Genomic DNA, 15,815 nt, shown 5'->3' with positions numbered 1-15,815 from the left:
TGAAAGCCGATTATTTCTGCAACAACTGGGCTGGTCAAAGGCACAGACGTTATGGAAACGACTACCATCTTTCACATACCTGTTCTTTTTGAAGTTCGGAGGTTGTCAAATTCAGAAAAGTCATCTTTAATTGTACCATTCAAATTACTGAAGAGATCAAAGGCCCCTGGGTGAACATAAGAGGCCGGTGACTGTGGGCACATCAACATGACCCCGTGATTCTGCCGTCCAGTCTACAACCCAGGGGTGTGCTGGCAGCAGGAGGGGAGATGTCTGCCCCATCGCACGGGGCTCAGGGTCACCCGGTGGTCTGGGAGGGGGCCAGGCCGAGGATCCCGGCCTCCCAGGACACGGTGTGGGGGCGCCTGCCTGCGACTGCTCCCGCCTGCCCCAACCCCAAACCGAAGGAGGCGCTAACGTGGGTGGAGGTACTTCGGAGCTACGTTTCGAGACTTGGATAGAGCCTGTAGGAAGCTCCTGGAAGGAGCGCCCAGAGGGTAGCCTGCCCAGACCCCCTCGGGAAGCTCCCTCTGGACAGAGGCACGGTGCCCAGAAGACCTATGAGCTCACCCTTCACGGTGGGCTTGTGGCATCGGGAGACTGGGGACAAAGGCTGCAGGTGACAGGGTAGCAGCAGCAAGTGCAGGCCAACCCACAGATCCCACGCCACGGAGCCAGAAGAGGGGAAGGCATGGGGCCCAAAGGGGCCCTCGGAGCCTGGGCAGAGGGAGGTCTCACCAGTGGCCGAAACAGGCTTGGCGGCCGAGGCTGCGGCCCAGGCGTCGGCCGTTTTCCCAGCACTGGGGGCCTGCTGCTGTGGGGCTGCCCAGGGGTCCGAGCCCTTGGAGACGGAGGGTATGCTGGCTCCGGTGGGCACTCCCCACGGGTCGACGGGGGCAGCTGGCTTGGCACCTGTGGAAAGGCAGGGTAGGCTCAGATACGTCCTCGGAGAGCGCTGGGCGGCCGGGGAGAGAAAGGAGAGGACGCTGGGCCCCATGTCAAGACAGGCAGTCACCCAAAGGGTGCTGTCCCACGCCAGCAAAGCTGGACAGAGCTGAAGGCCAGGGCCGACAGCCATCGGGGGTGCCCACCCCGGGGAGTGCACTGGGCCTGGCCTGCTGGGAAGGGACCAGACAGGAAACCGCGGAGAACCTTTCCAAAGTCCCCGCCATACACGGTCTCGCGAGGAGCCTCCCGAGCTAAGTTCGAGCCCGTCTCCCCGGAGTCCACAGGCTTCCTCTGAGGAACGAGCCCTGCCCATCTGCTGTTCCAGCCACAGGCCCTGGCAGCATCCTGTCCCCACTTGCTTTGAGTGGTTTCTGCTTTTGACAGAGGGTGAATAAAACAGAGGTGTATGTCAAAAGGAATCAGAAGCAAATGCCTATGTACCTAGGCAATAAAATGTTTTCAAACCGTCAGTGGCAAATCAACTTAGTGGGTCACAACCGGTTTTCAAAAGAGTAAAAGAGAGTGCACCTAATATTTTGTGTTAGCCCTTCCTTCGACTTCCCCCTCTACCCCATAGAGGCAGCTTTACACAACCTATCGATCAGCTGTGCCTTTCTTACCTATATATAAATGTACACATCCTCTACGGCCTGCTCTATTCACGCACACCACATTTTATTTGGGAGATTTCACCTGCGTTGACGTGCAGTGGAAATGCGTTCCTTTTTATGGTTGTATAATATTCCGCTCCGTGGCGGGGCGGGGGGTGCCCACATGTGATTGGTCTGCTGAAGGCACTGGCTAGGTTTTGCTTTGGTTCTCATCCCCAAGTGCGCTCATACGTGTGAGGCCCTCGGTCGAAGCTCCTTCCCCTCCACCGAGTGATGCCCGTGTGGCCTCCACAGTCATGCCTTATGCTGTGTGGGTGCAAGTCCTGGTGCTCTGGGAACTGCCCCATAATCTCATTAATGTTCCCTGCATTAATGTTCATAATGTTCCATTAATGTTACCTCCCAATTTGTGGCTTTTCTTTGCACTCTCCTTAAGGTATCTTTTTTTTTTAATTCTAAATGTTTATTTACTTTTGACAGAAAGAGAGGCAGAGAATAAACAGGGGAGGGGCAGAGAGAGAGCAGGACACAGAATTCTGAAGCAGGCTCCAGGCTCCGAGCTGTCAGCACAGAGCCTGACGTGGGGCTCGAACTCACAGACCGCGAGATCGTGTCCTGAGCAGAAGTCGGACACTCAACCGACTGAGCCACCCAGGCGCCCCTTTAAGGTATCTTTTGATGAACAGAGATGTTCTGAAGTTTAATGGGGAGAAACCTATCGGTATTTTCTTTTGTAATTTGTGCTTTTTGTGATGACTAGGAAAGCCTTCCCTACACCTCAAAGGTCTTTTTTTCCTATGTACACATTTCCTTTTTATTCTGTGTGCACGTGACGATGGCCTAATTCTTCCCACCTTTATCCTTTTTCTTTCCTTTTCCCGCCTCACTGTGCTGGTTGGGACCACCAGCGTCAACGTAAAGCACGAGTGTGGACAGCCAGTGTCCCTGTCTTGCTCTTACAGGATCAATTTTCAACGTTTTACATTAAATGGTAGCACTTCCCATTTATAGGTTTCTTTCCTTCTAGAAGCCCTTAATCAGGCTCTGGAAGCTCCTCATTATTCCAAGTTTGCTAAGACTTTCACAGTGAATGGCTGATGAATTTTATCAGTTTCTCTCTATTAAGATGATAGCATGATCTTTCCCTTCTCGTCTGTGATATGGTACATGTATGTATACGTTTTCTAAGGACGTGGTCGTTGCAAACTTTCTCCTGATGTACTCTATCATTTTTTATATTTTTCATGTTGGTTTCACAATTATCTGCTTTTTGCATCTGTATTCCTGAGCGGGAGTGGCCTGACAAGTCTGTTCTCACACTGTATGTCCTGTCTGCTTTTGATGCTAAGGTTATGCTAGTCTCATAAAATAGCAGGATACTCCCTATTTTCCTACCCTCTGAAGGAGTTTGTATAAAGGTGGAATTGTTTCCAGAGTGGTGTTACAATCTGCCAGTAAAGCCCTCCGGGTGGATTGGGGGGTGGGGGGATTTTTAAGTCCTGACTCAAAGTCTTTAATGATGATATAGCACTAGCCCTATTTACGATTTCCTACTGATCTCCGGTCAGCTCTGCTAAGTTTTCCTTCTAAATGTATCCACTTTAAGTTTTCAGATTGAAAGCACAGAGCTGACCAAACAGCCTCTGACTCCGTGTGAAACCTTGGCAGTGTGGGCAGTTATGTCCCCCTGTTTCATTCCTAATACCGTCTGCGTCTCTCCTCCTTATTTAAAAAAAATTTTTTTTTAAGTTTATTTCTTTAGAGAGAGTGAGCTTGAGCAAGGGAGGGTCTCAGAGAGAGAGAGAGAGAGAGAATGGGAATCCCTAGCAGGTCCGCATTGTCAGCATAGAGTCTAGTGTGGGGTTTGAACCCACAAACCACAGATCATGACCTGAGCCGAAATCAAGAGTCAGACGCTTAAGTGACTGAGCCACCCAGGCGCCCCTCCTCCTTATTTTTTAAAATTATTCTTGCCAGAGATCTGTTTTATTTGTTGCTCTTTTCAGTCAGCGATGACTGTCCCGTGTGTTTGTTTCCTAATGCACTCATTTCTGTGCTTATCCTTACTTCATTTCTTCCACTTTCGGTGTCACGCTATTCTGTAAACAGTGAAAGCTACCAGTTCCCCCTCACTATTGCTTTAGTGGCCCCACAAATTCTGGGATAAAAATATTTACCTTACTAGTTGGTTTTAAATGTTTTGATTCTCATTAGAATTTCTTCTTTGACTCAAGAATTCAGGAGTTTTTCAAATGTCAAGCATATGGAGTTTCTCTAGTCTTCCTTTTGTTGCTGAGGATGTTGTAGTCAGAACGTGTGTTCTAGGTGATCCTGGTTTCCAGAAATGTGCTGAGGCTGGCCTTTTTTTTTTTTTTTTTTTTTTTTTTTTGACTAGCACAGGATCAAGTCTTTGCTAAGTATTCTGAAGGGGACTGAAAATAATGTGTGTGCTCCTGTCACCGAGAACAACAAATCCACAGGATTATGAACTGTGCCGCTCAAATCCTGTTACATTGTTACTACTTTTTGTGAAATGATATGAAGTATACATATTGGTCTCTGCACCCTCGGCTCCTGGTCCCGAATTCCTGAAACCCTTGGGATCTCTTAAGTGACCACAGCACTGGGAGCATCTCTTGCTCAGCGGAGGCGACTCTGGCCGGGTTCCTTGGAGGGCTCCTGGCTGGAGCCAGAATAACCAGAAAGACCAAGTCACGATGGGAAGCTGGGACGTTTCTGCTGCCTGCAAATGTCACTATTTCACCTTTGCTCCTAAGGAATACCTTCAATGAATCCAGAATTCCGGAGGGTAACAGATGTTTCACTGGTGTCTCAAAATGTATTTTACCATCATTCTTGCAAGAAAGAGGTTTCCCTAGGAAGGGAATTCAAGGTTGATGGTGTTTCTTCCAGCGCACCCAAGACCTTCTTCCACTGCTTGCCAGCAACGGCCATCCTCGTTGAGATGTCAGCCGTCCGCTTGACTGCCGTCTCTTTTCAGTGGTGCAAATGCTCCCTTGGGTTTATTTAAGACGTTCTCTTCCTTAGGGGCGCCCGGGCGGCTCAGTCAGTTGAATGTCCGACTCTCGATTTCGGCTCAGGTCATGAGCTCACGGTTCGGGGGTTCGAGCCCCGTGTTGGACTCCATACTGAGTGGGGAGCCTGCTTGGGATTCTCTCTCCTCTACTCTCTGCCCTCCACCACCGGCGTTCTCTCTCTCTCTCTCTCTCTGTCTCTCTCTCAAAAACAAATAATGAAACATTAAAATAAAAACTAAAAGATGTTCCCTTCCTGTGGTGTTCTCCAGTCTCCCGCCAATGTGCCCAGGTGGGCATTTCTTTTATTTTATCCTGCTTACGACTCACTAGACTTCCGGATCTGAGAAGTAGCACCTTGCCACAAACTTAAAAACCGTCAATCATTATCTTTTCAAGCATAAACTCTTCTGGAACTCCAAAGAGATGTGTGTTAGATGTCCTCATTCTGCCTGTGCTTCCCCGGCCACACTGACCTCCCCGGCCCCCCCAGACACACCATAGGGCACGTAAACCGCCCTCTGCCTCTGGGCCTTCGAGTCCCTCCGCCTCTCCCCTCCCCGCTTGCCCTCACTAGCTCCTCTGGAATCACTCAGCTTTCCTTTAGAGCACCTATCGTTTAGCACCATAGCTACTCCTTTGCCTAAGAGTCTCCCTGGGCTGTGACCCCCGTCACGCTCCTCCCCCCTGCAGGTGTGCGGGTGGCTCCTGCGACAATCTGGCTGAGCTCTGAGGCTCAGAGAGGGCAGCAGGAAGGGTGGTGACTGCCAGTGTCAGAGAAGACCAGGGAATGTCCCCCAGGCCTCCAGAGGACTCGCCTCCCTGGGCCCCATTCCCATGCAGGCCCCTCTTAACAGCCCCAGCAGCAGCGTGCAGGGCTGGGCACGGGCCAAGGCAGACGGACCTGCAAGGTTCACTCCCACCACCGCTTGGACACCCGAGCCTGTCAACTCCTGTGTGGACCTGGGACCTCTCCTGCTGCTTTCCCCAAACCCACACCCTCCAGAGGCCTCCAGAAACACCCACCTGCCTCCAGAAGCTGCTCTGACCTTTCCTTCCAGGTCTTCCCAGAAGCACACACAGAGCCACCTCCCTGTGACTGTGACAGCTCTCCCCAGGCCCACTTCTGCCAAACGTGACGAGGAGCTTAGCAGGACACTGGTCCTGGCTGGGATCACAGTGGGGATGGGTCCTTGCTCTGTCCCCAACACAGCACCTCACGGGGCCGTGGTTCTCCACCTTGACTAGAGGGAGCCATGTGGTAGAAAGTGTCAGGGAAAGATTGACAGACTGCTCCGGCTCCTTGTGAGCACGGGAATCTTTTTTTTTTTTTTTAACTTTTTAAATGCTTATTTATTTTTGAGAGAAAGAGAGACACAACATGCGTAGGGGAGGGGCAGAGAGAGAAGGAGACACAGAATCCGAAGCAGGCTCCAGGCTCTGAGCTGTCGGCACAGAGCCCGATGTGGGGCTCGAACTCACAAACCGTGAGATCATGACCTGAGTCGAAGTCGGACGCTTAACGGACTGAGCCACCCAGGACCCCCAGAGCACGGGAATCTTGACACCCTTTCTTCAGCCTCCCCTTGCTCACCAGCAACCACGAGAACTGAACGAGCTCGTCAGGAGACCGGTCTACACCCCCCAGCTCACCTGCGCCAGGAGGACACGGACCGGGAGGCTCACGCTCCTGCCCCTGCAGACCTGACCACCTCGGGCACTGTGTGTGAGAGCTGCTGCCCGTTCCAGCCGCTCGCCTCCATCAGGAGACCCCTGGCCACTTTCCAGCACTCCTGCCCTGTTTCCCTGAAGGATACCCTGACTTCCTTGGGAGAATCACCCCCCCCCCCCCGCTTACTCCCAGTCCCAGTCCGAGGCGGACTGACCTTGCTGTGGCAACCGGGGAGGGTTTCCACCAGCTGACGTGAACCTGCAAAGTACCCCGGTCCCAAGCCCCCCACTCCCAAACCCCTGGATGGTAGAGGAGCTACAGAGAAATCCTCCCTATCCCTTGGGCTGTGGACTGAGAACATGAGGTAGTCCCCAAGGTGGCAGGACCTGGGGCTTCTGAGGCCGGAGGCCAGAGGGGAAGGGCCCACAGGCTCGGGCTATGCAAACAAGTCTGGGTCTTGGTGATAATGTCTGAGCCACGGTGTCCAGCTGGTGTGAAGACAGAGCCACCCATCTCTACCGGAGCTGTCTACAAGGTCATCTCCCGCCGCTGTGTGTCTGGACGGGTGGGAGGTGCTTGCTGAGAAGGCCCGACCCCTACCCTGCAGCCTCCACAACACCTCATCCCTCAGCCACCCACTCTAAGCCCAGCCCCTCACCCCTCACAAGGAACTCACCCCTGCGCTAGCTCACGTGACAATGCGCCTCCCCAGCTGGAGCGCGTGTTCCACAGAACAGTGGCCGGGTCTACCTGGCCCACGCCGCTCCTGCCCCACGCTCAGAACTGAGCCTCACACGCAAAAGATGCTCGACAACTAATTGGGGGCTGGAGGGAAGCAGCGAAGGACCAAGGGAGCTACAGAACCCCGGGGCCGGAAGGGACTTTGCAGTTTCCACACTAACTCCCTCCGGTGAGGCATCTTTGAACACTGGAGTTCAGTGACCACTTCTGGACAATTTGGGGTGTTAGAAACACACACAGATAAGAGCTGCCCCTAAGCTCTGATGCGCTGCGCAGAGTTTTCAAACGCCTTAGATTTGGCAAGACTTCATTGGCCGTGCGGCTCAGGGGCCACCAGAGACGTGGTTTCCAGGTGGTGTTGTCCTTAGGAGCCTCTTGAGGGATGTGAGTAAAATACTAACACTGCCTCTTCCCTTCACACGCACAGACTCTTGGGAGCGCCTGGGCGTCTGGATTCTTAGAAGCTTAGAAGTGACTAGAATAGGCAGCCAGGATGTGTGGGAGCCACCGAACTCCTGGAGCACTCAGGTGCCTGGCCAAGCCTTCTCGGAAGCAGAGGCCCACCATCTGAGCGCCAGCCAGACACACAGCCTGAATGGACAAACGCCGGGCGGGGACGAGCCTCGCCTCCCACACACAGGTGCTCCTTGGAGTCACCTCGCTCTGAGCACATTTGGTCAGCATTCACCAGGCCCGGGTCCAGGTCCCGCCTCTGAGAAGAAACAAGAACACACCTACTGCAACCAGCATGGGTGGCACGGGCAGTCGGTGACCACGGGATCGGGGCAGGCAGTGCCGTGGACAGGTGACAGCTTTCCACGCCGCATATGTGAGCCGTGTATCCAAGAATACACAGGAGTTTGCGAGGCGGACAATTGGACACAATGTAAAAAGGAAGGATCAGGCATTCACGGGAACCCAGGCGGCCCCCACAAACAGACAACTCTTGGGGTGCTCCGCCACCCCTCCAGCCCTGGGCCCCGGGCCTTCCCCTCCTGGCCTCACATGGGCAAGCCCCTCGGCAACTGCACACCTGCCACGCAGGTGCAAAATCAGGCTTTGCTCCTCCATCCAGACCCTAGCTCGGGCAACGAGGGTCGAAACACCAGTTTTCCCTCAAACTGATAAACGGGCAACGGTAAGAGTGAAAACAAAGTGCTTCAATGTCTCCGGAGGAGCTCCTTTTGCACGAACACGGTAACGTGAGGCTATATACACCGCGCGCATTCTAGCGCCCTCTCCGTGAGCTGGCACCACGCTGAGCCCCGTCATCCTGGGCTCACAGGCAAGGCTTGCCACACGGGGCCCCCTCCCCGCTGCTGTGCAACTCTACCCTAACGTTGTTCGAGAGCCTCTTATGACCCCCAGCTATTTCCCACGTGCCCTGCGTCCCCTTTAGAATACGGTGAAACAGCACGGCCAAGAACTTTAAAACCCAGCACGCACGATGCTGAAAATCCACAAGCTCCGGTCCAGAAAGAGCTCCCTGCCCCTGCACCGCCGTGCACGCAGACAAAGCACGGTCACAGCCTAGAGAGCTTTGGGCGTGGGATGAAAGACGCCCTCGGTTCAATCCCTGGCCAGTCATCCAGGTGACCACGGATGAGCCGCTTAGCCATGGCGGGCTCCTGGCTTTCCAGTCTGCAAGTGGCGCTTGGGGACCTATGTGTGTACCAGGCACCGTGCTGACTTTTGGAGTCACAGGAGGCTACACGCGGTGGCACCTCGCTTTCCTCAAACCTACCTGGGGGACAGAAAACGTGCCCTCTGCTTTCCCATGGGTGCCGACAGCCCACAGAAGCTAGCCTGGCGGGGCAGACCCCCCTTTACGCCTGCTGACAGCGCGGCCCCTGGGGACCGGCGCTCCGTCTTCCTCCTCCATGAATGGACAGTGGATTCGCTGCAAGGCTCCTCTGTGCTCTGTCCTCCGTGTAGTCGACGGGGCCCGGGCCACACCACAAACCCAATAAATAAATGCTTGTTGAAAGCGCGAGTGAATGAGAGCAAAGGAGGATGGAACTCGGGGCAGAAAGATCAAGCGGCTTCCGCCTCCCGCTCTGTGGGCCCATTCATAGGGAGCAAGTGTCCCTGGGCCCCTCCCCCGCCAGCCTGGCTCATCCGAGGCCTCGCATAGGAATATTCATGTGCAGGGGGGCGGGGTGGGGGGCAGTCACATTGTGGGGGTCACAGAACTGAGTGGCGGGGATCGTCAGGAAACCAGCAGCACCACCTGCTGCCACTGGGGCGGAAGACGGCCTCTGTCCTGGCCCGGGCAGTGAGCGGGTCTGAGCCAGCCAAGGCCTTCTGAATCACCAGGCTGTCTGCCCTTCTCATCCCAGGTGGCTGCTTTGTGTGTCTGGAACAGAGGAGGAAGTGCCCCGCTGACCCGGCGGGCTCCGACCGCCCTCCTCTCAGCCCTCAGCATTTCCTCCCAAGGCCGCTTGGCCAAGCCGCCCCCAGTGCTGCTTGGAGAGAACCGGGAATGGCAGGGCTTGCTACGAAACAGTGCTCCTTTCATCCGGGGGCGGGGGCGACTACCAGCGCTTGGGTAGGAACTCTCTACATCTTTCAAATTTATGAATGTGTTTCCGGGCAATGGGGTGGCCCAAAAAACACACACTAGCGGATTCTACTTGAGGCTAATCGGCAAGTCTGACACCATGTCTTGCTCTGGAGCGGCTCTCGGAAGAGGGAAGCAGAGAGGGGCTGTATCCATGCTCCAGTGCATGGAGGAGCTGGTGTGAGGCCATCTCCTGCAGGGCTGTTGGAAGCGGAGTTTCAGAGCTGCAAAACCCACCTCCGGGGACAGCCGGGGGCTGTGTCACGGTGCCACAGCCCTGCACTGTCCCACGGGAGCCGTGCAGTGCACTTTCTCCTGATGCCTGGAAACACTCACCACACAGTGCAGATGGAAATACCTATATACATTTGTAAGGCCGGATATATAATATGGCCTCACCTATGTAAAAACATAAGAGCCAGAAAAAAACAGGGAGCAGATAAGCTAACACTCTAACACTGGTTATCTCCACGCTACGGTCTGAGGTGACTTTTCCAGGACACGCACGGCCACAGAAGGCTTCTGCAGCAGCCCAAGATGGCATGGCGATTCCAGGAAAGGGTTAGGTGCCACATGCACTGAACCTGCCCCTAACTTGCTGTGTGACACCAGAGGAATGAGGAGCCTCTCTGGGCTTTGATGTCCCCTTTTCCCCCCAAGTCACTGGTTAAAATGCCAAGTGCGTCAGAACCAAGGACAGGGCCCTGGGTTGGGCGAGGGGCAAGAAAATGGCCGACTAGCAGTCCGCAGACCACACTGGCCACCTGCAGATATATCTGATCAGCCCCAACCATGTTCTCACTTTAAAATTCCTTGTCGGGGTGCCTGGGTGGCTCGGTCGGTTAAGCGTCCGACTTCGGCTCAGGTCATGATCTCGCGGTCCGTGAGTTCAAGCCCCACGTCGGGCTCTGTGCAGACAGCTCAGAGCCTGGAGCCTGTTTCAGATTCTGTGTCTCCCTCTCTCTCTGCTCCTCCCCTGTTCAAGCTCTGTCTCTCTCTCTGTCTCAAAAATAAATAAATGTTAAAAAAAATTTTTTTTTTAATTCCTTGTCAACATTTAAAAATTAACAGATTTCAGGGAGACTGGGTGGCTCAGTCGGTTCGGCATCCAACTTCGGCTCAGGTTGTGATCTCGTGGTTTTTGAGTTTGAGCCCCGCAGCTGCCAGCAGTGTGGAACCTGCTTCAGACCCTCTGTCCCCCTCTGCCCGTCCCCCACTTGCACGCTCTCTCAGAAATGAACAAAAATGAACAGATTTCAAAAATTTAGGTTTCCATCTTCTCTTTAAAAAACTGGATTCTAGTAGCCAAAAAAGTGGAAACAACCCAAGTGTCCATCAAGTGCTAAGTGATTAAACAAAATGCGGTGGAACTATAAATGGAATGTTCTTCAGCTGTTATAAGGAACGGAGTGAGGACACGTGCCACTACTACAGCGATGAACTCTGAAAACATCACACTGAGTGACACGAAGCAGTCACAAAGGCCACACGCTGTTTGATTCCATTACACGTAAGAAATATCCAGAATGGGAAGACCCAGAGACAGAACGCAGTAGACTGGTGGTTGCCAGGGGCTGGAGGGAGGGGTCACAGAGGGTGACTGCTTAATGGGAATGGGGTCACTTTCTGGGGTGATGGGAATGTCCTGGGATTAGTAGTGATGGTGGCACCACACCGTGAATGGCTAACAACTGCTGAAGTACCCACTTTAAAACACCCTATTAGGGGCGCCTGGGTGGCGCAGTCGGTTAAGCGTCCGACTTCAGCCAGGTCACGATCTCGCGGTCCGTGAGTTCGAGCCCCGCGTCGGGCTCTGGGCTGATGGCTCAGAGCCTGGAGCCTGTTTCTGATTCTGTGTCTCCCTCTCTCTCTGCCCCTCCCCCGTTCATGCTCTGTCTCTCTCTGTCCCAAAAATAAATAAACGTGGAAAAAAAAAAAAAACCACCCTATGAGGTCAAGTCCCTGGCTTGATCAAGACACCCAGCTCCAGGGCACAGGGCTATCCCCCAGCCAAAGGAAGGGAGGGGCAAACTCGTTCATTGAAAATTCATAAATTCTGTGTCTCCTGACCTGGTGACACATACCCCTAGTAAGTCAAAGAGCAAAAAAAAAAAAGAAAAAAAAAAAAGTAGACAGAAGTAGTCTCCCTCCCAACCCCCAAGCCCCACCCCAACCACTCCCCATCAGCCACAGACTCAGCAGAATTCAATCTTGTTAAACGCGCCGGGCTCCTAGCGTGCCGGTTTTCTTTTCTGGGCACTAGAAAACGTCCTGTCTGTTTAATGATCCATTACGCAACTCCAAAAGGGATTGATAGTGTTTCCTGAAGAACATCCTATCCATAACTCAAGGTGGCCATCACATTACAGAGGAACTATTTCTCAAATTTAAAAATAAAGTCAAAGCCACTGTCTGGAAGGGGCCCAAGTGGGCATTTCCAGGAGAGCTGCCTACGCCATCCCTGTGTATGCTCAGTAACACTTTAGCCCACAAGCTCCCCGGGGGCGCAGCACGCAGGCCATGGGCCATGAGAACTGCCAAGCTCCTGGCAACCGTGGTCCTGGCTTTCAGTGACCGAGATCCTGTAGGCCATTTGGCCTGCAGTTTGCCCCAAGGCCCAGAGGGCTCCTACCAAAGGAAATGTGGGGACCTGCCCGGGTCCCTGAGGCCAACGGCGTTGTCAAAGGACATCTGGGGCTGATACTGCCTTCTGGACAAGGCTGCCAGGCCCTGAGGGCCCCCACCCCATGCCCTTGCTCCCCGCTGCCTGTACCTGCACCCACTACACCACTGCACGCTCTCGGCCTCTCACAAGCCACGCCTTCTGCTAGGCACACCCTTGCCTCTTCACAGCCTGGCCACCTCCTGTGCTTCCCTGAAGGTTCCTCCAAGATACCTGCCTGTCTCATGCCTGCCAGACTCCTGAGCTAAGCCCTGTCCCAGGATGCTCTTAAAGACCCGCCACCAAGGCCCAGCCCCCCAGCTGGTGTACCTCTGCCATGCTGGAACTCCCATCTTGCCCACACCTGCTCAGGACCTTGAAGGCAAGACCACTACCTGTTTGCATCTGGGTCCCTGAGTAGCAGGAAAGAGCCTGGCGTTCGGTACACTTCGGCAAACGTCCAGGGAACCGAGCCGAACACAAAAGATGGTTCCAGTTGGGGGAAACAGGGACCCCAAAGAGACACACGCAAGTTGCCACAAAACCTACCACCGAAAGTTCCCAGACAGATCAGCCATGGCCGGCAGGGCTCAGAGCACCGGGTGGGGGGAACCTCCCAGAGCAGCAGGCTGGGTTGGAAGTCATTACAAAGGCTTCAGGCCAGGCCCTGTGTCCAGCCATCAGGAAACCCACAGGCCCAAGATTTCTCCCCAGATTAAAGCATCTGTGCCACACTCGTGTTTCAAATCTCCGACCACAGATTCTCCGACATTTGGCATTAAGAAGAACTTTAAAATATTCACTTAGCCTAGTAAACTGACTATTGCTTTATGTAACAGGTAGGAAGAATTACAGCAAACACATCCTCTTTTCATTAGCAACCACAGCAAGCACATCATAATTTCCAGCTGTGTGTTAGTTTCTTAACCTGGGGTGCTGGGTGCAATTCTGAGGCTCAGAGAGTTGACACACGTCCCAGAAAGGGGACCGGCCATTTCTACTGCGTGTGGGAAGCAAAGAGGAAGTCAGCTTTCCCTCTACCAAAGCAGAAAACCATTCAAAACAGAAAGCCCTGTGTTGCAGTCCTCGGGAGGACTTTGCTGGACATTACGGTTGGGGACTGGAGAAGCCCCAACCCGCCACCAAAGGCCTGCCTCACTCCCACCTCCAGAAGGGGGGGGGAGAGCAAGAAGCTGCGCCCTATGGCCCTTCACACATCCAACAGGAAGGCACGGGAGACGAAGGGGGCAGGTATTTACCGAACGATGGCCAGGGGTCTGAAGAGCTGGCTGGGGCTGCCGGCCCGCCCCAGGGGTTCGTCTGGTTGGCTGAGGCTGACCGGCCCCAAGGCTCTGCTTTCTGGGCAGCAGGGCCCGAGCTGGGGAGGGCGTCCATTAAATCCAACAGAGTGGTCTGCTGGGGGTGGGAGCCATGCTTTGAGACAAAGAGAAGGGGACAGGTTTTACTTGGCTACAGTGACAGCAAATATCCACGTGTTAACCATAAATACTGTCTGCCTCCTAGGAAGAGAAGCCCTCTGGGAGGTGCCAAGAGGAAACTGAGCTGGCCACCCCGCCCACCTCCTCACAAAACCAAGTCCCAGTGCAGCCCAGGCTCCACCCACACCAAGCTATATACTTTGTGCCCAATGCCCCGCCCACCTTCAAAGGCCCTCAGGGCTTTCCAGAAGGACTCAAGCTTTTGCCCAGGCTGCAGCCTCCCTCCCGAACGCTGTCCCCACCAACCCACCATGCTGCCCCCAGCTGCCAGCCATCATCCAGGGCCCTCCTTCCTGGGGGGCGGCCCCACCCACCCACTCGCATGCCCCCCCCCCCCCCCCCCAGCTACTGCCAGGGACCCCATGGTGCTGTACCACAGGAGATCACTGGAACCGCTGGCCCTGTGTCTTCTGACTGGATGAGCCTGACAGGAGCAGACCCGCGGCCTAGTCACCTTAGGCTCCTAGCAGGCAGCCTGGCGCAGAGTAAGGCTGATGACGGCAGTGGAGACCGGCACTAGTGAGGGCTTACCCTGTGCCAGGAATTTGTTCCAAAGCACTTGACGCTTGGCTTATGTAACGGCCGCCAAGACCGCCTGGCTGTTATCGTGCTCGTTTACACGGGAGGAAAGGGAGGCCCTGGTCAACAGAAGCCCCTCGCCCATGCCCATCTCCTCTGGGGCCAGTCTCAGAAGAGCCTTGGGAGTAATGTCTGGGGCGGATGTGTTTTCTAGTACGTCCTCGGCTCACTCATGCTCAGCACGGGCCCGAGGAGTATTTGTTGAGCCAAGGGAGAAAACAGCACCTTGTGAGAAGGCAGGGTACTCTGCACGCTAGGTTTGGGACATTCCCCCAGCGACTACGGGACCGTCTCAAACGTTTACCTTCCCCGTGAAGCGCTTACCTCTTTCTTTTTTGGAACTTTAACTGTGTCTCTTCGGCTCTCTTCTAGGGCCATCTGTAATCTGAGGTCATCACCCCTCCGGAGGCGCTCTTCCTGTAGAGGACAATGGGACTTGGAGCTGACCGTGACTGTAATAACATCACGGTAGAGAACAAAGCAGCGCTGGCCAGGAACAGGATGCGCAAAACTGTAGTACGCATTATTTCAAAGGAAGATTGGAAAATGACTCGTGAAACACAGTCTTCTATCCCGAAGGTATAGCCCACAGGGCTCCGCCCCACCTACTTCGTGTGGCTTCCCTGATTTTGGGGTCCCAGCAGGGAGACGGGCGCAGGCACAGCCAAGTTAGGGAAAGGGAACGCTTTTTCTCAAAATGAAAATGGCTTTATAATTGTAATTATAGAAGCAACACGTCTCCATATAAAATACAAAAGTCTGACAGCCCAGAAAGGAATTAGAAAAGAGGATGAAAATCACTTATCATTGCATCTCGCACAGCACATGCTTACAGAAAATGGCTGTATGTTTATTTCTATGATTTCAAACAGAAATGATTCATTATACAGCTGAGCCTCCAACAACATGCGCATTAGGGGCACCAACCCCCGCCCCTGCACAGTCAAAAATCAACATATATATCTGACTCCTCAAAAATTTAACTACTCAACTCACACTCTCTCTCAAAAAAAAGTAAACTTAAAAAAATCTTAACTACTAATAGCCAACTGTTGACTGGAACATAGTCACTTAATGCATATTCTGTATATGTATCATATGCTGTGTTACTATAATACAGCTAGAGAAGATAAAATGTTATTCAGAAAATAAGAGGCAGTATCTTTACACTATCTATTGAAAAGAATCCACACATAAGTGGACCAGCACAGTCCAAACCTGTGTTGCTCAAAGGTCACCTGTATTTAATTTATATTTATTTTTTTATTTAAAAAAATTTTTTTAATGTTTATTTTTGAGAGAGTGGGGGGGGGGTGGTGCAGAGAGAGGGAGACACAGAATCCGAAGTAGGCTCTAGGCTCTGAGCTCCAGGATCCGAAGCAGGGTCCAGCACAGAGCCCAATGCATGGCTTGAACCACAAACCATGAGATCATGACCTGAGCCAAAGGCGGATGCTTAACCGACTGAGCTACCCAGGCGCCCTTAATTTGTATTTATTTAAGGTGAA

General features: G+C 53.5%; 1 protein-coding gene across 4 annotated transcripts in view; it reads right to left on the bottom strand.

Annotated features, from left to right (window-relative positions):
* Positions 1–15,815, bottom strand: part of EPN2 (epsin 2) — an 86,357-nt gene that overhangs the window by 6,946 nt on the left and 63,596 nt on the right. For all 4 annotated transcript variants that reach the window (XM_047089681.1, XM_047089685.1, XM_047089683.1 and 1 more), the window contains 4 exons: positions 14,632–14,724; positions 13,489–13,663; positions 739–912; positions 80–166 (listed from right to left, as the gene is read on the bottom strand). In XM_047089681.1, the coding sequence (XP_046945637.1) occupies positions 80–166; positions 739–912; positions 13,489–13,663; positions 14,632–14,724 (529 nt within the window). The remainder of the gene's footprint in view (positions 1–79; positions 167–738; positions 913–13,488; positions 13,664–14,631; positions 14,725–15,815) is intronic.

The sequence above is a fragment of the Lynx rufus genome, unplaced genomic scaffold, assembly GCF_022079265.1.
Source record: "Lynx rufus isolate CCGP_SWC_20201006 ecotype Redwood Valley unplaced genomic scaffold, mLynRuf1.p SCAF_28, whole genome shotgun sequence".
Taxonomy (NCBI): domain Eukaryota; kingdom Metazoa; phylum Chordata; class Mammalia; order Carnivora; family Felidae; genus Lynx; species Lynx rufus.
Note: the sequence above shows the minus strand (reverse complement) of the source record. Positions and strands in the feature narration are given on the sequence as shown.